Source organism: Trachemys scripta, chromosome 8 (genome assembly GCF_013100865.1).
Source record: "Trachemys scripta elegans isolate TJP31775 chromosome 8, CAS_Tse_1.0, whole genome shotgun sequence".
Lineage (NCBI taxonomy): Eukaryota > Metazoa > Chordata > Testudines > Emydidae > Trachemys > Trachemys scripta.
Window position 1 is genome coordinate 72759040 of NC_048305.1, and position 24837 is coordinate 72783876.

Genomic DNA, 24837 nt, shown 5'->3' on the forward strand with positions numbered 1-24837 from the left:
AGTGGACCCTGTGACACATGTAATATTAAACATCAGCATTTCACTTAAGAAGAAGCACTTATTTTAGGGAGACTGCGTCTGTGACTATCTCAGGCCCGATATCCTTTCTTCAGGTTGTTCTTTTAAAGATTGAAGAACAATATTTTCAAAATGTCTAGTGATTTTGTGTGCTTCCGTTTTTTGGAAGGTCAAGCTTAAGACACCTTGAAAGGGACCTGATTTTTAGAGGGCATGTGCTCAGCACTTCCTGAAAATCAGGGCCTTTTTAAAGTGCCAGCACCCAAAAATGAAAGTATTCAAAATTATCTAGTCACTTTTGAAAATTTTGGCTGATCTTGTTGCCCTACAATGTTATTTTAAAAGGTTCCATAAAGTTTCCTTAATTCACACACTGTTGTTATTCAGGCGAAGTTTCGACTGCAGGACCAAGTCAAATATGTTGACAGCAGTGGCATTAACAGCCCCCGCCCCCCCAAAACTAGAGATGGGCTGTGGAGGCCATGTTAGATTTATGTAAGGATATATTTGAAGCCAAATTAGGACTGGGGTGGGGGTAGTTTTAGATTTCATGATGCTGAAATGTTATGAACTGTCCTTGTGACATTTCAGCCCACAACTGAGGAAGTCTTGTGACAGCAAGGTTTTCTTAGAAGATTTCCAACATTGTGTGCCACATTTCCATGACAGCTCATGAGAATTCAGTGTTGTTTAATCCAAACCTAAACTTGTGCACTGATTTGTTTTAACTCCAAACTGTAACAGAAACCTAGTTTACATCTAAACGTTGCCTGCTCTACTCATCTCTAGTTTCTGATGAGTCTGCTCCTGTGAACTTTTGGCCACATCTGAACTGAAACTGAACAAGAAGCTCCTTTAGGATTTTGATCCAGTCCATGGTTTGGGTATTCAGATTTGTTGCCACTTCTGTCCTGCTCCTGCAGTGAAATTCAAAGGAGTCCAGATGCAAGTTTCTGGTTCAAGGTGAATAATAGTTTCTGTATGAGGCCTGTAAATTGCACAATTTAAAAATTAGATTACAGTACTTATGCAGACTTTGAGAGAGCCCTCAACCCATATATTGTTGTTCAACTTGCTACTTAGTGTTTGCTTTAACACTAAGTCTACACTAATTCTGATTAATAAACATATGACATCTTCCTTCACATACTCTACTGCACATGCATTCTGATTTGAGTGTAAGAAAATGCTAACCCAACAGTGGTGCTGTTTCAGATTTCAATGGGGGGTTGGGAGGGGAGCACTTTCAGAAGGGGCCATGTAGACTCTGGATGCTCTTCAATTTTTGAAGGATAAAATGTAAAAATTAGTCTATTTCAGGAGCATTTTTTGTGATTATTTTGTATATTTTAATAACAATTCATATGGGTTTACTACAACAAAATTGCCAAACAGGCAACTGTTGATGGAGGAACATGCTTGGTTATTCAGGGAAACCTGTATCAACTTAATATCCATTTAGAAAAAATATTTAAAGTTCTAGTTCTGTACTTCTGCAACCTTTCTGATGAAAATTGACCAAGGTACAGAACACTCCCATCCTGCATAGTTACCTGATTTGGTCATCCTCACAATTATAGTTTATATATGCCAATCCCTCATGACCATGCTGAGAAGCGAACTGATTCAAGAAAGCACCTGAGAATATGCTTGACTTTACACATGTGCTTGGGTCCTGTTGAATTGACTGGGGTTTGAGCATGTGCCTAAGCACCCTTCCTAAATAGGGATGGAGAGCATCCACAATTGGAAGAGGGACAAAGCAGAGGTCAGTGACTTTTCCTCTGCTCCCCAGTGCTTAAGAAGGAGGGGGATGCTCCACAACCAAAATTTTAAATGACATTCACCTGCACAAATACTGTCTCTGCTTTTGTTTTGTTTTTATTAAACAGGTCAGGGGAAAATTTAGGACTGCTGTTTGTGAATGGCAGCAGAGTGGGAAAAGAAAGTCTGGGGGTCAAGATGCCTCTAAGCTATCTGCCTTTTGCTGTGAAGTTAAGGAGAATGATAATCAAGGATATAAAACAAAGACTAGTTTTCCCAGAAGGACTTGACTCTGATGTACTAAATAGCAAGAAGCTCTTTTTTCACCAGCCAGTTTGTTTAGTCAAGACAGGCAGGTAAAGGGAGAACAATAAGTTGACAGAGTGCATTGTCGTCTGTTTGGAAGTGATGTCCATGGTTGATGATAACAATGTGATGGCCAAAACTAATTAGGAATCAAAAAACAAATTCTCTCTATACACCCCACAGCCTGGGGGACACCGTCCCTGTGCACACATAGCACCATCCTTGTGCACACACATTTGTATGCATGTGTGGGTACATACACACATCCCAGGGCACCTCCCTCTGCCTTACACACTCCTAAGAGGCCCCATTGCTCTCTACATTTCCATCGACCTCCTCCCCTGGGCCTCCATCCATCTGCGCATCCCCCCTGAGTTTGTTGGGCTCAGGCAGCAGCTGCCACACAGCAGGCTTCAGTGCAGCCAACGCACACGTGCTACAGTTCAGCGCTTGTGCATTAATGTGACGGGAGGCAGATTATGAGGTAGGGTCCCATTCCCCCACACACTGTGAGGTGCTCAGCTTCACTTGGTATGAGGGACTTCTCTCCGGCTCCTCCTGCACTGCTCTCCCACCTGGAATGAAGCGAGGGAGAGGGGAGGGAAGAACTCCCCACCACAACCCTATCTAAGTAGTTCCTCTGTAACACAGGTGCCTTGTAGTTATTTCCTTCCCCTCCCCCCACTTTTCTATTTTTTCTTTTAAATTAACAAAGCCCTCAGCTATCATTAGGGAATTACTCTTTAGGACTGGGCAAGTATACCCTATCCCAGAGTAAAGAAATCATTAATAAAAAACAGTAAAAAGAAGCAGTTATATTACAAAATAAATCTACCAGGCTTACAAAGAAAACAAATTTGAAAGAGCCACCTGCTGTGGAGATGAGGCAGTAATCTCAACAGCAGGAAATAGAAGTGGGAGAGGAGAAAAATACAAAAGCATAGACATTAAAAAAGTAATTAAAACACTTATCTCCATCAACATACATAACAAACAAAAAAAATCAGGCACCTAAAAACATACTCTATTGAACTGCACAACAGGAAGTAACAAAGCTGCCACCATAAAAAAGCCTTCTCCAGGAGAAAAGAGAAAGATCCTTTAAAAATATAAGCCTCAAAAGTATTTACTAATGTGCTAATCACTAATGGCCTGACCTTGAGAGATGTGGAGCACCTGCAGAGCACCCGCAACTTTATTGGGAATTGAATCTCTTAGGATTAAGCCTTTAAAAATATACAGTGAGTAACTCTTTAGATACCAATGACTTTCTGTTTGATATTATTCCGGTGGTTGTGTTAGAATGAATTTTAATAGAGCATTAATATAATAAGTAGTGTTCTACAGTTGGAGTAAGCAGTAGCATAATGTTGCATTTTAGAACAGTTCAAACCTAAATCATTGTTTAACATTGATGGATTAACAGCAAAATTATCAGTACTTAATCCTGTTCATCATAAACTGATGTAAACAAATACGTTGAGCATGTAAAACTGAATACAGATATGTCTAGGGAAAACTAAGTTTTGGACAGTTATGAAAAGCTGCTGTTTTAATATTATCTTTTAAGGTAGTACTTTAATGTACTTAAAACTTGTAATACAGTTTGCACGGCGACATAGAATAAAACATATTTTTGTGCATAGATTTTTGATCTCCTTTTCCCCTGATCAGAACCCAGACATGTTGAAGAGGAATAGAGCATTCAAAAATAATAAAGGATACTTATAGGAACAAAATTTTAAATATATGTATCTGTCATGCATCTTTGCTGTTTGGTGATCATACAGTACTGGTGTCTGTTAATTTCCTGGCAAACTGAGAACTTTATCAAGCAGAGGTAGGGTGACCAGACCGCAAGTGTGAAAAATCGGGATGGGGGTGGGGAGTAATAGGAGCCTATATAAAAAAAAGCCCCAAATATCAGGACTGTCCATATAAAATTGGGACATCTGGTCATCCTAAGCAGAGGTGTATATCTGAAATATTTGATATAGAAGTATGAGAGATCAATGAGAGAGCTGAGTGCATAAAAAGTTAGGGACAGAGTGGAAACATAGGTGTCTTCGGTTAATTCAAAAAGGCTCTTTGCAGCAGAAAAAATAGGTATATGGATGCTTCCTATGGGAGGTATGTCATTTATTCATCTAGCCTAATAAATCATTTTAAGAAGGGAAGAACAGTGATAGTGAGGATGGAATCTTTGGAGATTTAACTGCTAAAATCAAAGATTTCTCTACTGACTATATACAAGCTGCAATTTTTCAGAGGTTTATAATGTGGCCAAATCTGGGTTGATTTTCCTGACACAAAGGCCGCACTCTGCCAGATTTCAAGTCTTGCTCCAGGGAATGAGGTGCTAACACATTTCAACAAAAAGGTGGTCAGAATTTTTTAACAAAACAATGTGTTTTTTCCTAGCCTCATTCTCAGAAATGGCTAAATTTTGACTGACATTTTCCAAAAGTAATTCATTCTGAGGCAAACACCCACCATGGAAAATTTTAGCCCAAAAGGTCAATGTTTGACAGAGTTATAAGCAACGGAAAACGGACTTATAATAGAAGGTATTGGGCAACCTCACTAATAGCAGTATTACCAACCCTGTCTATAATTATGGCGGTGCTGGTCCATAGCTGAGTTCCATTTTGTTCTTAAATAATTGATTCAACTTTTTAATAAAAAAAAGTAGCCTTTAGTTTGAGGCTTCCATGTGATAATAGCTCTGATACCTTTTGACAGCAACAACTCCATCTGAAGTGAGGAAGCAGAAATGCAAGGGCATAGTTCAGCTTGTCTGAGGCTTTTTAACTCTACATTTACCTACTTACCAGTGTTTAAAATGTTTTAAAATATAACCTTAACTCTGAATTTTCTGACTTTTCCATGTTTGGATTTAAAAAAAAAACCCTCCCCTTAGGGTACTGATATATATTTAAAACTTTAACTCCAGTTTTTGTTTATATTTGACCCTTACCATGAGATAACACTTATTTTGTGTGTCAATTATTAGAACTGGTTGAGAAGTTCATTCACACATCTAAATCTGGCCAAACAGACCAGATTTAAGTAACCCAAACAATGAATGCAGGCTTAGAAGGGGAGAGGGAATTTAATCCGAGTGGGAGAGAGATGTATGCTGTACCTCTTCGCCCCAGCCTCCTCTCCCTTTTAGTTTTCCTCACAGGCCTGGGCAGTAATTGCAGCAGTAACAGCAGCATTTTTTTTTTTTAAAGACCTGGCTGAGGGTGTGTCTATACTTGTGAGTGTACAAGATTACATGTGCGTTGTTGTGCCATAATCCCCCTATTTTCCGCATCTAAATTCCTAGAACAAGTTCCAGAAGGACAGCCTAGTGTGTGAAAGCTAGCATGCATGAGGGGTATGGGTACGTACATGCCTCTGCCCTGAACCCAGTGCAGTGTGGATGGTAGCAAGTAGCATGTACCAGGTCACATGTATCAATAGTCTTCCGGCATCAGTTCCACAATGCATTGATCCCTTTGTTGCCTGTCCTTTACCCAAAGATCTCTGATCCTCCATTCCCAGCAGTACTGGCAACAAGTGCTGAGCACTTTCAGTTCTCCTTTGAACTGTATTGATCAGCCCCAGCAATCATGGATTATGCTTAAAGAACTGCTGCCTGATCTCCGGAGCACATCTGGGTGCTAATCAGTGCATGGTCAGAATACACTGTTCTTCTGACTTTGTCCGTACCAGCAGAAACCGTCTCCTGTACCCGGAGATTTCACAGAGGGCTGTAGGAGACAGACATTCACCAGACTCCATCCTAGTGCTGGGACCACATGGAGCACCTCAGGCACCTGTACCAGAGAGTGAAGGACTCAGTCGCTCCCGGTGGGGATCTAGCATATGCCCTTACTCCAATGACCTGGACTGGGTGCTCTCGATGGCCACGAGTACTGAACCTGAATTCAGACACAACCCCTTCCTCCACCCCACCAGCCTCATCATATGACAGGACACAGCTGAGGGGCAAGGAGGCAACAGGAAATTTAGAGGAAGCCGGGGAGACCCGGAGGAAGAGGAGCATGTTACTCAATAGCTCTACCTGGCAGACCCGGTTCAGGAATTCCGCCCCGAGGAGTCATTTTAGAAGAACCCTAAGCCGTGGCAGGAACCAGAATCTGAGGTTGGTAAGTTACAGTGCACCCCCACACTCCCGTCTGGCTCTAGTAATACATGCCTGAAGCCGGCCCCCTCACCACTTTCACCCACACTCCACCTCAACTTGGTCCCTGAGCAAGATACAGCTGCAAATCAATGATTTTATTGAAATCCCATGGACCATTATAAAACATTTAGTGGAAGCTATAATAGAGTATTAACGAGTAGTCACTGTGCCCCTGTATCTGGGCTTTTCTCAGCCCATTCTGACAGTGGCAGTCCCTGGGCCACACAAAATGGGCGAGAGGGAGGAAGAGAGTGGAGGGTAGGCTTTTAAAGGGCTCAGGTAGAGGAAAAACAGTTTAATGACATTTATGGTTGTGCAAAGCCCCAACCCCAATCTTTTCCTTCCCCTTATGAATGGGAGCTACATGGAAGGCAGTGGGTGTGGTTGGTGTGCAGGCTACTTCTAGTAAGGGAAAGGGAACCGTTTGTCTATGAAAAGTCAGAGTAGTCCATTCACCCTGTAACCATTTCAAATGTTTCGTATCATTTCCAGTCCTTGGTGGCTGTCCTCTTCCCTGTGCTGAGCCACTCTGCAGAATCCAGGAGAAGTGGGGGTGGGTGAAGCATCCACTCCGCCAGTTCTGCAAACACAATGCCTTGTCCCTTAGCCATGGAGAGGCAACTGGCTTGCAGCGTTAATCCAAAATGCAAACCATTTCATTCCTCCCAAAAGCCTCCCCTCCATGAATTTGCTAATTTTTAATTTAAAAAAGGGTTCTTGACAATTAAGTAAACTGTTGCTGTCCAAAGCTCCACAATGAAAAACAGAGGAGAATTTAACTAAAATGTCTTTAACAATTTATGTGACGATTCAAAGGAAATAAAAGTAAAATAATATTCAAGATATCTGACACTGAACAGTGCTTTTGTGCCCCCTAATCTCCCATCTCCACCCAACTTTACCACTGGCAAACATGAGAGTACACAGCAGTTCCCTCCCGAAACTCCCCTCGAAGGAGTGTTCCTCAATGCAGCAATGGGAAATGGCTAAGTTATTGTTAGGCTTTGGTATATGTTACAGGCAGGAGATTTGGAGATGAATGATTGTTTATGATCAGGGAATACCAAGTACTGAACAAAAGGGTCTCTTTGATGGCTTACTTGGTGGATTTTGAGAGGCGAGAATATACTCACTAGAGCCTCTGTTGTTTATGTAGTTCTGTAGTGTATACTTCTTGGGTGGCTGCTGGCTATTGTGCGTCAGTATCAGTAAAATATGAGTGATAGTCAGACTGAGGCTTGGGAGCCACAAGTGTCTGTTTAATGTGTCTCCTGCAGCACATGATATTAAAACACTGTGTGATTTAAGTATGTCAGTCTAAGTTATTAACCAATCAGGATGATTTTACTATGTTATTAACCAATTGTAGTTGATAAAATAATACTTCTTCAGTCATTTTGCTGTGAGAATAATATATAGCCAATGAATTCACACTACTCTAGCTCTTTTGGTTAATGTTGATTGTTAATTTGGCTTCTGAACCATTAAGGTCTGAGTATCATTGCTCTAAAGCAGTGGTTCTCAAAACTGATCTGCCGCTTGTTCAGGGAAAGCCCCAGGCAGTCCAGGCCAGTTTGTTTATCTGCCGCGTCCGCAGGTTTGGCCGATTGCGGCTCCCACTGGCCGTGGTTTGCCGCTCCAGGCCAATGGGGGCTGCAGGAAGCGGCGCGGGCCAAGAGAGATGCTGGCCGCCCTTCCCGCAGCCCCCATTGGCCTGGAGCGGTGGACCGCGGCCAGTGGGAGCTGCGATCGGCCAAACCTGCAGACGGGGCAGGTAAACAAACCGGCCCGGACCGCCAGGGGCTTTCCCTGAACAAGTGGTGGACCGGCTTTGAGAAGCACTGCTCTAAAGGATCTCTTTAATGCATCTTCAAAGGGTATTTCTCTTGGGTGGATAATGTCTCCAAATCCTCTCTCTCCTGGATAGTTCTTTACCCTGAATTGTATCTGTCATTGGTGACTGTTTTTTCCCAAATTGTATCTTTTCTATGTGACTCTTTTGCACTAAACTATATTTCTTCCATGTAACTGTGTTTCTCCAGATTGTCTCTCCTGAGTGGCTACTGGCTATTTATCAATATTTGATCTCTCTCTAAAGTGTATTTCTGTTAGGTGGCAGTTTATTACTGAAGGATATCTCAGCAGGGTGGGTATTGGTTCTTGTATTTCTCTCTCTGTCTCCATATAAAGTCTCTCTCATGGGTGGCTACTGGCTGTGTGAAGTACTTGATGGTACTTGATCTTGTTTAATTGAAGTATCTGCAATCATTACCATGGCAAACACCAATGAGAAAGTTTATATATTAGAATCCAGTACAGCCAGTGTGAAAGCATAGGGAAAGGACTTGTAACTGTGACAGACATATATGAGCATGTGAGGGGAAATCCCTTAGCATTTCCTTCAAATGTAAATATTATAAATGTGGTTTTCTTAGATTTTTCTTTGAAAAGAAAATGCATCTCATGCAAATAACAATAAAATTGATACTAAGCAGTAGATCCCTAGTATTCTATTTTGTTATCACAGTAGTCAGCATAAAAGATCTTGGACCAAATTCATCCTTGATCCAATTCCATTGGTTTCAGTGGTATTGGACCAGCAGTGAATCTGGCCCATTAGCATTAGACTCTTGGCCTGATTCTGATCCTCTTAAGATTAGTGGGAGTTATGTCACTGACTTTAAATAGGAGTAGAATCAAGTTCAGTTAGTGAAAGAGACTGCACTGGTAAAAAGGGATGAGAGTTCTTTTGGTTTGGGGGGAGTATTGTTTTCATTTTTGAAGGTGCGGGGTCGGGTGGGAGATTAGGGCCACATATTAATTTAATTCACACTGGAACGCATGCTAATGTCAATGAGTTTTGCACACAGATTGAGGATGGAATGTCACCTCTGGTAGTGTAAAACCCAGTAGCAGCGGTGGGTCAACTCTCTCTCTCAACTCTATCCTCAGTCTTTTGGGCAGAAGCTTAAGCACTGAGAGTTAGAGAGAGGAAAGCACAATGCTGTAAGGCTGCTTATTGTGGTACCCAATTTAGAATGATAAAACATATGAATAGCAGGGGAGAAAGAGCAATCACGATCTGTACAATTTTTGGACCATTTCATATACATATTTTACATACTCTTAATAAATACACACCAATTAACTGGCAGCACCTCCGCCTATCCCTTATTCATTGTTCATTAGTGAATGTTCTTACTTTCAGAGAAAGTATGATGTTCAGGGGTTCTATTCTGCTATACACTGAATTTGCACAAGTATTTCCTTTCCTGATTTTTCTCAACATCTAGCTATAGACATGTAGTATTTCCAGCCACAAGTGTTCAAAAATCATGAATCATGCCAAAAAAGAAATTGAAGAGTAAGTACATTGGAAGCAAGAAGCCTGCCAAACAATCCACCACTGGATGATTGAGGTGCTAAAGGAGCACTAAAGGAAGACAAGGCTGTTGCAGAAAAACTAAATTAATTCTTTGCATCGGTCTTCACTGCAGAGAATGTGAGGGAGGTTTCCACACTTCAGCCATTCTTTTTAGGTGACATCTGATGAACTGTCCCAGATTGAGGTGTGAGTAAAGGAGGTTTTGGAACAAATTGATAAATTAAACAGTAATAAGTCACCAGGACTAAATCTGAAGGAACTCAGATACGAAATTACAGAACTGCAAACTATGGTGTGTTACCTATCACTTAAATCATCCTCTGTATCAGATGACTGGAGGATAGCTATTTTAATGCCTATTTTTAAAAAAGGATCCAGAGGTGATCCTGGCAATTACAGGCCATTAAACCGTAACTCCAGTACCAGGCAAATTGGTTGAAACTATAGTTAAGAACAGAATGAATAGAAACACAAATGATCACAATATCTTGGGGAAGAGTCAACACTGCTTTTGTAAAGGGAAATCATGCCTCATCAATCTGTTAGAGTTCTCTGAGGGTGTCAAGAAACATGTGGACAAGGGTGATATAGTGGATATAATGTACTTGTGTGACAGACTGTACCCCTGTTTGACCACTTTTACAAGACTATGATAAAGTATGTACAAAGTATGTCTTGTGAGGTATTGTTTGAAAATTCATAGTTTGCTGATGATTATTGTCCTGGTAAAATACGTGTGGCAACCTTGTTTGTAAAGTTATAAGATTCTATTGTCTGATATTATTAAGGCATATTCCAAATCTGGGGAAGCAGCACAAATCAGTTCCTCAGAGACAAAAAGGCAAACTGATGACTCAGCCAAGTGTCAACAAAATCAAATGGACTATCCCTTGATTAAGTGGCCATTCTTTGGCAGAAAGAAGGGTGTGAGTGAATAATTTACATCTTGGCAAAGAAACAGACTGGCTGTAACCTGAACCCCAGGTGGAGAGGATCCTCAAAGAGGAGGAAAAGTAATTTAAAAAATGAGGAATCGATGTCTTGGGACCAATCTTATTTAACATTTTTATTATTGACCTTCTCATAAAAAGTGAGTGTGTGCTAATAAAATTTGCGGATGACACAAAGAAGGGAGGTATAACCAATACAGAGGAGGACTGGAATATCATACAAGAAGATCTGGATGACGTTGTAAACTGGAGTAATAGAAATGGGATGAAATGTAATAGTGAAAAGTGCAAGGTCATGCATTTTGGAACTAACAACAAGCTATAAGCTGGGGACTTGTCAGTTGGAAGCGATAGAGGAGGAGAAAGTCCTGGATGTATTGTCACAGAATGACTATGAGCCATCAATGTGATGTGGCCATGAAAAGGGCTAATGAAGTCCTAGGATGCATCAGACAAGGTATTCCCAGTAGAGACAAGGAAGTGTTAGTACCATTATACAAGGTACTAACAGCTGTTCACTAGTCCAGATTGTACCCTGGGTAATGTTGCAACTTGGACTTTGAGTAAACATTTGACAAGGCCCCTCACCAAAGGCTCTTAAGCAAAGTAAGCAGTCATGAGATAATAAGCAGTCTTGGGAGGTCATTTCATGGATCAGTAACTGGTTAAAAGATAGGAAACAAAGGATACGACTAAATGGTCAGTTTTCTTACTGGAGAGAGGTAAATAGCAGGGTCCCCCTAAAATCTGTACTGGGACCAGTGCTATTCAGCATATTCATAAATGATTTGGAAAAAGGCATGAACAGTAAAGAGGCAACTCCCGTTCCCCCCCCAGCCCATCCCAGCTCATCCCCCAGTTCTTTTTTCAAATTGGGAAATTAATCAAAATCAACTTTTTCCCACGAACAGTTTCCATTTTTATGAGTCAGTACTTTCCAATGAAAAAATGTTTTGTTCAGTTTTTTTATACTATATAATTACTAATTATTTTACAATTACATACCTCAGTTATCTAATGATTTTAAAAGTTAATGTATTAGAGAGTATTTTGTTAACTTGTTTCCTGTTTAGATATAAAAGTCCAGACTTTTGTTGAAAATGTCATGTTATTTCATTCAATTTGGATGAAAAATAACTTCCTAACTCCCATGCCAGCTAATCCATTTTCTCTGCTACCCAGCTGCACAGAAATGGGAAGACATCCTTTGCAATGTTTTGGTTTAATTGTGACGTCTCTCTACCTTATCGCATACTGTTGCTGTACAACTATGTTATTAATAACCATAAATATATAAAGACCAATAAGAACTTGCAGGTTCCTGAAAATAAATCAAGAACAGCCACTGATGATGATGTACAAATGTGCTCAGGGCAGATATGCAATTCTGGTACTTATGCCCCTTCCTAATTGATTAAACTGACTGGTTAGCACCGTGATGTTATTTTTGGATGCAAGGTGGTTTGGTAAGGCCCCTGGTTTGGTAAAACTGTTGGTATTTTGGAGGTTTTTAAGACTGTTTGTCCTGCTTACCTCTTGTTTTTTGATCTTTGAAGTTTTCTAAATGATCTGCTTAAAATTATATGTATTAGGTTTACCAGAACCAAACAAAGATGGTATATTCCAAGGACTGAGAATGGACCAAGGTTTCTACACATCTAAAGATTTTCTACCACTGGTAGCAATGGCAAGTAAACCAGGTGTGTGTTTATAAAATATATCGTTTAAAACATGTTCAGTAGAGGGTTAGCAATTATATTAGTACTTAGTGGAGTTCCACAGTACACAGAAACTTGTACAGTGGAACATCCAATAAAGGCGCATGTGTAGAGGCAGAAGTATGTATAGTTTAGATCGTTGTGTCACAGCCCTCTTAGGGATGATAAAAGACAATCAGGGAGGCTGCGACACAACGATCTAAAGCATAAGTCATTCTGTGATTTGAAAATTTGGTTACAATTCTACAACAAAGAAAATGAAATAAATTTAGAGAGCAAGAGAGAGAGATTATAAATTACTATACATAATTATATACTAAATTATAAATATTAACATCAAATTATATTTGGATAAATTACATAGGCTTATCATGATTATCACTGATATATTTTATGCACTTTTCTAGTAAATGTAAGGTGGTCATAAAAACTTTTGAGGTTAAAAAAGGGGTTGCCAGCTTGAAAACTTGAGAAACAGTAGTCTATATAGGTTATGGGTTGTATTATGCCTTTTTAAACATTAAAAATTGTCCTCTTAAAAAATAAAATCACACACTGCCTGACTGGGCATTACAGTATATGACCATGTGTTAGTCAAATGATTATTTCTATATTCAGTTATCCAAGCTTATATACAGTACAATCTATATACAATAGTTATGCCATTATCACCTACAGAACGGATCAGTTAAATGTGCTCTCCATGGAACCGCACCTGAAGACCATTCAGAAAGTTCACAGTGTGTTGAATGTGGCTGCCTGTTTACTTAACAAATTGATAAATTAAACAGTAATAAATCTCCAGGACCTGATGGTGTTTCACCCAAGAGTTTTGAAGGAACTCAAAGGTGAAATTGAAGGACTACTAATTGTCACCTATCATTTAAATCAGCTTCTGTACCAAATGACTGAAGGATAGCTAATGTGACAGCAATTTTTAAAAAGGGCTCCAGAGGTGCCCCTGGCAACTACAGGCCAGTAAGCCTCACTTCAGTACTGGGCAGATTGATTGAAACTATCATAAAGAACAAAATTGTCAGACACATAGATGAACATAATTTGTTGGGAAATAGTCAACATGGTGTTGTAAAGGGAAATCATGCCTCACCACTCTACTAGAATTCTTTGAGGGGATTAACAAGCATGCGGACAAAGGAGATCCAGTGGATATAGTGTATTTAGATTTTCAGAAAGCCTTTGGCAAGGTCCCTCACCAAAGGCTCTTAAGCAAAATAGGCAGTCATGGGATAAGAGAGAAGGTTCTCTTATGGATTGGTAACTGGTTAAAAGTTAGGAAACAAAAGGTAGGAATAAATGGTTAGTTTTCAGAATGGAGAGATGTAAATAGTGGTTCTCCCAGGGATCTGTACTGGGCCCAGTCCTATTTAACATATTCATAAACGATCTGGAAAAAGGGATAAACACTGAGGTTGCAAAATTTGCAGCTGATACAAAACTACTCAAGATAGTTAAGTCCCAGGCAGACTGCGAAGAGCTACAAAAGAATCTCACAAAACTGGGTGCCTGGGCAACAAAATGGCAGATGAAATTTAATGTTGATAAATGCAAAGTAATGCACATTGGAAAACATAATCGTAACTATACATATAAAATGATGGGGTCTAAATTAGCTGTTACCACTCAAGAAAGAGATCTTGGAGTCATTGTGGATAGTTCTCTGAAATCATCCACTCAATGTGCAGCTGCACATTTTTTTGCAAAAAAGCAAACAGAATGTTGGGACTCATCAAGAAAGGGATAGATAATAAGACAGAAAATATCATATTGCCTGTATATAAATCCATGGTTCGCCCACACCTTGAATACTGCATGCAGATGTGGTCACCCCATCTCAAAAAAGATTAGAATTGGAAAAGGTTCAGAAAAGAGCAACAAAAATGAGTAGGGGTATAGAACGGCTTCCATATGAGGAGAGATTAATAAGACTGAGACTTTTCAGCTTGGAAAAGAGGTGACCAAGGAGGAATATGATAGAGGTCTATAAAATCATGTGGTGTATAGAGAAAGTAAATAAGGAAGTGTTAGTTATTCCTCCTCATAATACAAGAACAAGGGGCCACCAAATGAAATTAATTGGTAGCAGGTTTAAAACAAACACAAAAAAGTATTTTTTTCACACAACGCACTGTCAACCTCTGGAACTCCTTGCCAGAGGGGTTGTGAAGGCCAATACTATAATGGGGTTCAAAAAGGAGCTAGATAAATTCGTGGAAGATAGGTCCATCAATGGTTATTAGCCAGGATGGGCAGGAATGGTGTCCCTAACCTCTGTTTGCCAGAAACTGGGATTGGGTGACAGGGCATGGATCACTTTATGATAACCTGTCTGTTCATTCCCTTCGGGGCACCTGCCATTGGCCACTGTCAGAGGACAGGATACTGGGCTAGATGGACCTTTGGTCTGACCCAGTATGGCTGTTCTTATGTTCTTAACACAGTTTCCCACAAACAACAGCTTGCACAAATGGTCTGTTGCAGGAACTTTATTTTCTGCTTATAAAAGTGAAATTTTATGTTAACCCTTTTTAGTACAAAGTGGAAGTGTTGCAGAAAGAAAGATTTATCCCTTCTCTATTCCATCCCTCATCTTCTATGTTAAATAGGTTACTTTTGTCCATTTTCGTACGCTGAAAATAAATGTAGAAACAAAAATGGGGAGGGGGGAGGAAGGAAATCATTGAGAAAGACTTGGTTAAAATAGATGTGATGAAGAACTATAAAGCTATAAAACATTTGTTGATTTAATACAAATAAAACCATATAAAATAAAAACCACTACCTTGAAACAGTTATAAAATACTGAGATTTATATTCTGAAATACAATACCGAACTCAGTGGGATGACATGTATACTTAGTTACTCACATACATACGTGTTTGGAAGATCGGGATGCATGTTCATTAAAAATGCCATCTCTCACTGAGGGAGCATATTGTATTTGCTAGAAGATAAAATGAATTTTATTTAATTTATTCTAAAAAGACTAAGTATAAATTTTGAGGAAACAGACCAATTTCTTAAATCACTATAAAATAATTTCATCAATACTCTGTAGGTATTTGGAATCCTACATTAATAAATGTATCTGTTTTACATACATTGCTTTTTCTGGTGCCTGTCCAAGGCTCTAAGCACTTCACGCTATTTAAAACACAGAATTTGAAAATAATATTTAGTCACCTAACACAATATTTTTCTTCTTATTTCCAAGATGACAATTCTCCAGAGATTAGACTCCCCCACGATATATATATTTTCTCCCTATTTGCAACACTCCACCTAAACTCTTTCAATTTTCAGCTCCATTGCTTATGAATTTATATTCCCTCAAATTGGTTCCAAGAAATAGGCCTCCACATTAAAATAAATGTGTGTGAAATACAAATATCTATACATGCCCCCCATTTAAGCTTCCAATCCTGCAAAGATTTATACATGTGAGTATCCCCATTAACTTTTAGGCCCCAATCCTACAAGTCATTATGTATGGGCAGATCTCTGCACCCATGTGGAGTCATTTGCAGGATTGGGACCTTATCTGGGAGAGAAACCAAGATCTGAATGGTATTGTGACTAAACTTCTTGTTCATCTGAAGTGGTATTTCTAGGCATGTTGGAATGGTGTCATAGGCATGCCTTGCACTGTCATCTCCCATATTGTGCTTGTTCTTTGATAAAATAAAGGAGTTCATTTTCCATTGCTGTCAATCTACCACCTTTCATTGGATTGAATTCATTTTGGAGATAAATTATTCTAGACAGAAATATATATAGTAAAGTAATCAAAGCCCCATGCCATAGGCACATGGAAAAATGACCGAGTCTTGCAGTCTATGGAACCTTTTCCAAGTGGAGAGGGTTTTGGGGATCAGGATATCTTTGTTCTTCTTCTGTGAATTTAAATTTAAAGTATTATTTTCTTGAAAGAAATTGATATTTGTGCTTCTGAATCCTCGCTGTGAAAATTCACAACTGTTATAGCACAAAGTTAAGACTTACAGAGCACTGATTATATGGTCAACACAAACTCTTCTGAATGAAACTATCACCAACTCATTGAGATTATAGCTTTATATTATTTATGCTATAATTTTTTAAATTACTGTAATTTGTCTAATCATCAGTTAGTTACATTTAAATTGATGCTGAAGTGCAATCCAATATATGGAGTACATGCATTTTGGTTTTACTTAAGAATCTCTTATAAGCGAATTATCAAATAGAGCGCCCTGGATAATGAACACTTAGAAATTCCTAATTCTCTCTCTTTCTTTTTGCAAATAAAGTCTGTAGAAAACCAATATAGATTAAGCACTTAGTTCAGAACAAGGTCCCCTAGAAATTATTGTAAGAATAATAATCTTACTGCATCATGTTCAGCTGCCATAGGGAATGGCTTATGAGAACCATGCCATAATCATGATATATTCAGAGTCTTTTATAAAAGTTACTTAATTTATATGGCTGAGACCAATATTATTAAATTATCAGATGGGGCAATAAACAAATCAAAAGCTGTTAGAAAAATACAGAGTGCCACTCTTTATAAACTATAAAAATGGTTTTTACTTAGGAGAGTAATGAATCTGATGAAAGTAGTCAAAATTTAATTTTTGAATGATGATCTCAAATTGATTGAATACAGTATGACAGAGCCTACATTCTTAAAAATGTATTGTAGTTTATAACCCTCCATGATGGGCAGGCACTGCTGCTAAGGGTACTGGCTATGAAATTACGTATATGAGCATATCTTAAAAGTGGGAATAAAACTGTCTTTCAATGAAGCAGAATAATTTGATAGTGACACTCCATGCTTGGAAACTGCAAGATGCAATTTTACACTGCTTTGAGTACAAGTATCTTTTGAGTTGTCATGCAGAAATGGTTCTCTACTTGAAAATGGGGTTTTCTTTTCATCATTCAGGAATGTGTGCCTGTCACTCTCCATTGCCATTGATACAAGGAACTGTAATTGTACTTGGAGCAGGAGACACTGCTTTTGATTGTGCAACATCTGCTTTACGCTGTGGAGCTCGCCGTGTATTTGTGGTCTTCAGAAAGGGATTCACTAATATCAGGGCTGTCCCTGAGGAGGTAAAACTGAACAATCAGAATGTTTTTGTAGTAGTAACATGACTGATTTTATGAGATGGAACACTGATTATCATTGTTATTTATACAGGCCCAACTTGTGCAAAGCACTTAAAACACTGTTACATAAGGTTTAATTCATCAAAATGAAATTGAAATTTGTAAATGTTTATTCAAAGTCTGAGGCTCATTTTATGTTGTGCCTGTGTCAAATTATACCCTCAGTTATGCTTGTGCAAGTCTCCGTGAAGTCAATAAAAGTTGCGCTTGCGTATCTGAGGGCAAATTTTGGTCCTTTGTTTATAAACTCTAAAATATTTAGAAATGTTTAAACGCACATATGCACCCTAGATATCAAATGATGAGGCACACCTGAATCATTATGGGCCATTCTAGTATTACTGGTGACTTTTCAGGAATCTGATTTCCCAAAAAAGGTGCAATTCTGGGACATACTTAATTTATCACAGTGATCCAATCAAAGGAAGGTATAAAGACATGTAAAAAGGTTAGTTAAAATTCTTTGTGTTTTTTATTCCTATCAAAGGCTGGGGAGTGATGGCATTGAGCATATATTTCTATGCTTAACTTGATTTTGGTAAACATTTTTTATTATGAAATCTTTTTTATTTGTCTTCAATTATTAGATTTTGGTGGTCTTATTTGCTTATAATTTATGTGGCGCATACTTTGGATTGCTGCATAATTTATACTAATGAGACATGTAATGTACCTCAGTCATGGAATTTATGTGAAAATGGTCCTGTCTTTTCAAGAGAAAGTGTACATCTTTGGAGACCTAATAGTTACACAAATGGGATGATGGTACACAATAAGCAATGTAATTTTTCAATGTGCATAATTTACTTCTATTTTCCTTGCCATAAAGCAAACACTCAAATTGGGGTGGGGCATTCTTAAAAAAAAAGGAAAGCTTATTGAGATAAAATGTAATTAATGTACTGATCTGTTTTTCAATTCATCAGTATTCAGACTCCCATGATCTCTTTGTGAGTGTATGTGCAAATCTTTGTATTTTCTTAAAGTTGTCATTCATAAAGTCTGTAATTATACCTATTAACTAAATCATATTACAGATTAGAAATTAATAAAGTAAAAATTGCCCCTAATCAAGCATAGCCATTATTGACGTTTCAAACACTGCCAGATGCTGAAATGCTGTAGAATATCACAGGTATGGAAGAGGTTATTTGTCATACAATCATGTAGGGCCAAATCCTGGCTGGAGAATTTCAAATATAGTATCTATATTTAAGAAGGGGGTAGGGGAGAGGAAGTCATGCAGGAAACTACAGGCTCATTAATTGACCTCAATTGTATGCAAGTTCTTAGAACAAATTTTGAAAGAGAGAGTAATTAAAGACAAAGGTAAATGGTAATTGGTATAACATACAACAAGGTTTTACAAAAGGTAGATTGTGCCAGACCAACCTAATCAATTTTCTAGACATAGCAAATGCAGTAGTTCTAAACTACCTGGATTTCAGGAAAGCATTTGCTACAGTTCCACATGGGAAATTATTAGTTAAATTAGAGAAGTTGGTGATTAATATGAGAATCCAAAGATGATGGGTAAGGAACTGGTTAAAGGGGAGACTACTGCTGGTAAACCTGAAAGGATTATCAGACTGGAGGGAGGTTCCAGCAGAGTTCCGTAGGAATCAATCTTGGGACCAATCTTATTTAATATTTTTGTTTATGATCTTGGCACAAAAAGTGGGAGTGTGCTAATACAATTCGCTGATGACACAAAGCACTGGAATAGCATACAAGAAGATTTGGATGACCTTGAAAACTGGAATAATAGAAAGGGGATGAAGTTTAATTGTGCAAAGTGCAGCATCATACACTTAGCAAAAATTCCCGTGGATGATATCTATAAGCTGGGGACTTATCGTGTGGAAGTGATAGAGGAGGAGAAAGACCTGGGTATATTGGTGGATCACAGGATGACTGTAAGATGCCAATGTGATGGAGCCATAAAAAAGGCTAATACAATCCAAGGATGCATCTAGCAAGGTATTTTCAGTAGAGATAGAGAAGTGTTATTACCATTGTACAAGGCACTGGTGAGACCTCATCTGGAGTACTGTGTGCAGTTCTGGTCTCCCATGTTTAAGAAAGATTCATTCAAACTGGAACAGGTACAGAAAAGGGATACTAGGATGATCAGAGGAATGGAAAAACTACCTAATGGAGATTTATGGAGCTTGGCTTGTTTAGCCTTACAAAAGGAAGGGGGGAGATAAAATTGCTGTCCATTAATACATCAGAGGGATAAATACCAGGGAGGGAAATGAATTACCTAAGGGTCAGTGTTGGCACAAGAACAAATGGATATAAACTGGCCATCAAAAAGCTTAGGCTTGAAATTAGAGAAAGGTATCTAACCATCAGAGGAGTATAGTTTTGGAACAGTCTTTCAAGGGGAGTAGTGGGGGCACACAATCTAACTTGTTTCAAGACTGAGATTGATAAGTTTAGGAGGGGCATGGTTTTATGAGATTGTCTATAAAGGCATATGGCCCGTCTGCAACTGCTATTAGCAAATATCTTCAGCTGCCAGATAGATGGGGCACTAGATAGGGAGGGCTCTGAGTTACTACAGAGAATTCTTTGCCAGCATCTGGTTGATGGGTCTTGCCCACATGCTCAGGGTCTAACTGCTTGTCATATTTGTGGTTGGGAAGGAATCTTTCCCCAAGTCAAATTGGCAAAGGTCCTGTTTTGGGTTTTTTTTCACCCTTTCTCTGCAGTATAGTGGGGCGTAGATCATTTCTGGCTTGAGCTAGAGTAAATGGTGGATTCTCTGTAACTTGAAATCTTTAAATCAAGATTTGAGGACTTCAGTAATTCAGACAGAGGATGAGCATATTGCAGGAGTGGATAGGTGTGGTTCTGAGGCCTGCAATGTGCAGGAAGTCGTATCAGGATGGTCCCTTCTGGTCTTAAAGTATATGGATCTATGAGTCTTCATTCCTGTGGTATTTTAAAACAACAAATTATTTTTAAAAAATTTTAGGGAGGAGAAACTAAAGAAGTTGGAAGAGACCTTATTTTTCATGCCTTTTACTGTTTAAAATAGGTGTTTACTATTTTAAACAGTATAAAGGTGGTATAAAAAGTAGGTTTTCCCACTTTTTCTTACTCTTTCTCAACTTTTCCTACTTTCAGAAGGAAAACAATGTTTCAGCATCTGACATTACTTGGTTGTGCACTTTGAGACACTTTGAAGGGGCCAGATTTTTAGAAAGTGTTGAGCACCTTCTGATAATAATCCAACAATTTTTGGAAAAAGTAAGAAAGTGGGGAAAATTTCAGAATGATTTTTCTTTAACCAAAATCTTTTGTTTATAAGAAATGGAGATGTTTCCCCATAACTCTTTGTTTCAAAAATATGTTGGAACATTGACAAATTTTGTCAAATTATTTTTTCAGAGGAAAATTTAGTTTATTTTTGATAAAACCCTGCTCCCGCCCCCAATTTACTACCACTTCTACCTAGCATTCAGTGCAGGCCTATCCCCCATCTAGGCTGCAGTCAGTACTGAGTCTGTGCTCACCTAGACCTGTCCTTAAAGACCAATATACCTTGTTACATAGGGTAATTCCACTGACATCAAAGTGACCACGCCAGTCTAAATCCAGAGTAACAGAGGAGAAAATATGAAAAATTAATACTCTTCTCCATAAGTGGATATGCTGATCCACTCAATATCATTGGAGACTTTGGAGTAAGTAGACTGTAGCCCTACACAGCAATATTTTTTGCAAGATATGGAATATATGCAAACTTCATGAATCAAAATTTTTTTATGAAGACATCATAATCTTTGTATGACTTTCCTTTTTCTACAGATGGAACTTGCAAAAGAAGAAAAGTGTGAATTACTGCCTTTCCTCTCACCTCGGAAGGTTGTAGTGAAAGGTGGACGAATTGTTGCTATGGAATTTGTTCGAACTGAGCAAGCTGAAGCTGGACACTGGATTGAAGATGAGGATCAGATTGTCCGTTTGAAGACAGATGTGGTGATCAGTGCCTTTGGTTCAGTTTTAGGTGACCCTAAAGGTAATGCTCAGCTGTAATATGCTATATTAAAGCCTGTTATTATTTTAATATTATTACTATTTACAGTTTGGGAACTTTGGCTTTCTTCTCCTAAATTTTGTCCTCAATTACAACTGGATAAACGGGTTGTGGGAGGGTGGAATTGGGCTCTTAAGTCTAAATGTTCAAAACTGAGAAGTAATTTGGGCTGGATGCCCCTGCTTTTGTTTGTGCAACTTGCGACATTTTAAAGAGACCCAGTTTTTAGGAAGTGTTGAGCACCTGCCTTGTGATCTGCCCCTTTTTATGATATCTCAAGTTGAATACTCAAAATAACTAATCACTTGAAGGCACCTTTGTGTGTAAGTTATGGAGTGGGGGTGTGTTAGAATGTGTGAGAATATTACTGTGCAACTTAGTCCCTAAATTATAACCGAAAAAAAGAGATTGATCCAAAATCCAATCTTTGGTATTTCTAAGGCACCACTCAGTGTGGTATCTAACTATGAAATATTTGCAGATCATCAACCTTTCCAAATGCAGTTAATTTTGGAAGAGTGATCCTTTAGTGAATAACATTACAGCATTCCATTTTAAGGCTTAATCTTAAATGGTTCTTAGCCATTGCAACTCCACCTTTCCTTCCCCCCCCACCCAACATTTTACAGATTTAGGTACTTATTCCATATAAGTAACGTCCTTGTCAAATTAATTCAGCCTGCAAGAGAATACTTAAAGTACACGAGGTGCCATAATTGCAAATTCAAGGGGTTGTCTGAAAATCAAGCTGAGTTCTGACTGCTTCATATATCACTGAAAAAGAAGGAATGTGGAAGCAGAACGTAAATGGGCAATTCTGTTCTTAATGCAAGAATAAATTAATACAGCTTGCCTATCCACAGCTGTATAGGCTCTATAGTCTTCATCTTGACATTAGCAAACTAAGCAGATATAACGCTAAAGATGGGTCTGACCCAAAACTCAAGATCCAAACACCCCTCACAAATGAGATGTAGATGCAAACGTTGCAGTGCATACCCATCTATAATTGGAAGACATTTGCAGTAGTATGGTGCCATTTTCTCTTTTTCTGACCGTAATCATAAAAAGAACTAGGGGCTGCTGTGATGGGATGGATGGGTGGATGCCCTCTGTATTGCTCAGGACTGGGCAGGGATCCAGGCTGTCTCACACATGCACTCCTCATGGACTGGAGGCTGAAAAATCAGGAGCTAAAAACTGATGGAGAAGCTTGGCTTCTCTTTGAACAGATTGGATTCTAAGCTCCTTAAAAGCCTCGTACATCAAAGGCATATTAAATAACAAAGCCAGCTGACTGAGTGGAAGAGAGATGGACCACAGTTAATTGAGCCTGAACTGGGAGGTATTCATAAAGGTGATTGAGATGTTGGGAGTCCCAGAGATGGACCAGTACACCTCCTCCATGTATAGTAATACCAGGAAATTACTCCATGACATGTCATCCTGAAATTTTGGGCATGGATGCTCTGATTCAGAAATGGACCAGATTCATACTATGTACTCCTTCCCATTTGCTATTTTAAAGTGCTTCAGAGGATAAGGCCACAAAATTTTTTTGGAAATCCTAGTAGCATTACACTGGCCACCAACAATTTGGTTCTCTTAGTGCAAAATACAGTTCAAAACCTCATAACAGGGCAAAGACTTCTGTACCTTCTTAATCACAGACAAGTAGTAAATCCAAAACCATCCAAGTCTAGCAATATATGTGGTTGTCTTGCAGCTTCATACAAGGACATTTTTACCTCTGCTTTTTCTGTAAATATTCTACATGGACATTCTTTGGAAGAGAAATAAAGACATGCTTTTGAGTTTTCTGGAACAATTGATGGAATAAGAAGATTTTACTGACCTTCACAAGGAAGACAAAACATTAAGTAATGGAGAACATTACTTATATATGAATATATGAACATTTTAAGAATTCCAGAATGTTGCTGGCAGATGTCAATAGAGCTGTCTGTAACACAAATCAGATATCCAGTCCTTCCCATTCAATAGGAGTAAAACTAAGGAACAGTGTTTACAATTTTTAATCCAGCATGTTATCACAGGGAGATTTTAGATTCTCTACTACAATAAAAGCAAGGGGGCAAAGCCATTCCTTTGAGGTATCTGTAAATTTAATTTACAGGTATTCGCTTATTGGGTAGTAACAAATGATTTTTGATAATTTAATTCAAGCTGTGCTGTTCTCTACAAGGAAATTGCATCCATAGTACTCACAGTGATACTCATTCTGTGCAACCTCCTGTTGTGCAGTTATCTAGTGGAGTAAATAAGAAGCAGGTGGGACTCTGACAACTCTTTATGAGTGGGGACAACCCTTCCACTTGGTGATATGTTGTCATATAAAGAATTTAATATCTGTGTTGCTTATGGTCTAGTGATCAATCTCACCAAAGAAGTACAAAGGAAAGCTAGGGTTCGAATTTTTAATGGAGTCATGAGCCAGTGTCTTCATGGAGTTAACTTTAATTAGAGAATATTTTCAAAAAGCCGTTTCAAATCCCTCATCAATTCTTGCTATTTAGAAGGTCTTTGGGAAGGTTTTCTCAAACCTCTTGGGTTAATAAAACATATTGCCTGTATCAGTGGCAAATTGTGTTGGTTCTTGGGTTCCAGGCTAAAAGGTTCCTCTACCTTGTGTATAGGTATTCCCACACTCAATCTTGCTTCAGCTTTAACTTGATGGGCTGATGGAGCCTAATGTGACAGTTGACATTTTGGCTGACACTGAGGTTTTGAACAAGGAACATCCAAAACTAAAAGTAGAAGCTGCTACAGCTTGAACCAAAACTCTGTACCTGACGGGTATAACAAATCATATCTTTTGTGGATTTGCACAGAGAGGGACCGATAACACATGCTTACCAGTGAAATAAACTACCACTAACTATAACCCTTTCTAAAGATGGGGAACCTAATGCCCATTTGCCTGTTAAATTATCCATTTATGAGTTCTGTGTAGCAACATGCTGTAGTCTGAGAGGAACAAAGTAATAATTCAGGCAGATCATGGAATGAGTCCTTTTCCTTGGGATGGGCAACATACCTCACTTTCACATGTTGTGTCTGTGGATACTGCTACTGGTATAGCAAGCTGAGTGCAGAAATTTCTCTCACATACTGGAAAAGTTAAAAATAAATAAAAAAAACTATGAAAATAAATTACTATTTTTTGTGGCTATGTCATTTTCAGTTCTTTACACCTCTTCATTAACCAGCAGTCTTGAAGCAAATCAAATATACTCATAACATAAGAATGTCCATT

General features: G+C 38.6%; 1 protein-coding gene across 2 annotated transcripts in view; it reads left to right on the forward strand.

The window, feature by feature from the left end:
* DPYD (dihydropyrimidine dehydrogenase) overlaps positions 1 to 24837 on the forward strand; it is a 595247-nt gene that overhangs the window by 294063 nt on the left and 276347 nt on the right. For both annotated transcript variants that reach the window (XM_034779205.1, XM_034779204.1), the window contains 3 exons: positions 12211 to 12318; positions 17286 to 17455; positions 21332 to 21542. In XM_034779205.1, coding sequence (XP_034635096.1) covers positions 12211 to 12318; positions 17286 to 17455; positions 21332 to 21542 — 489 coding nt within the window. The remainder of the gene's footprint in view (positions 1 to 12210; positions 12319 to 17285; positions 17456 to 21331; positions 21543 to 24837) is intronic.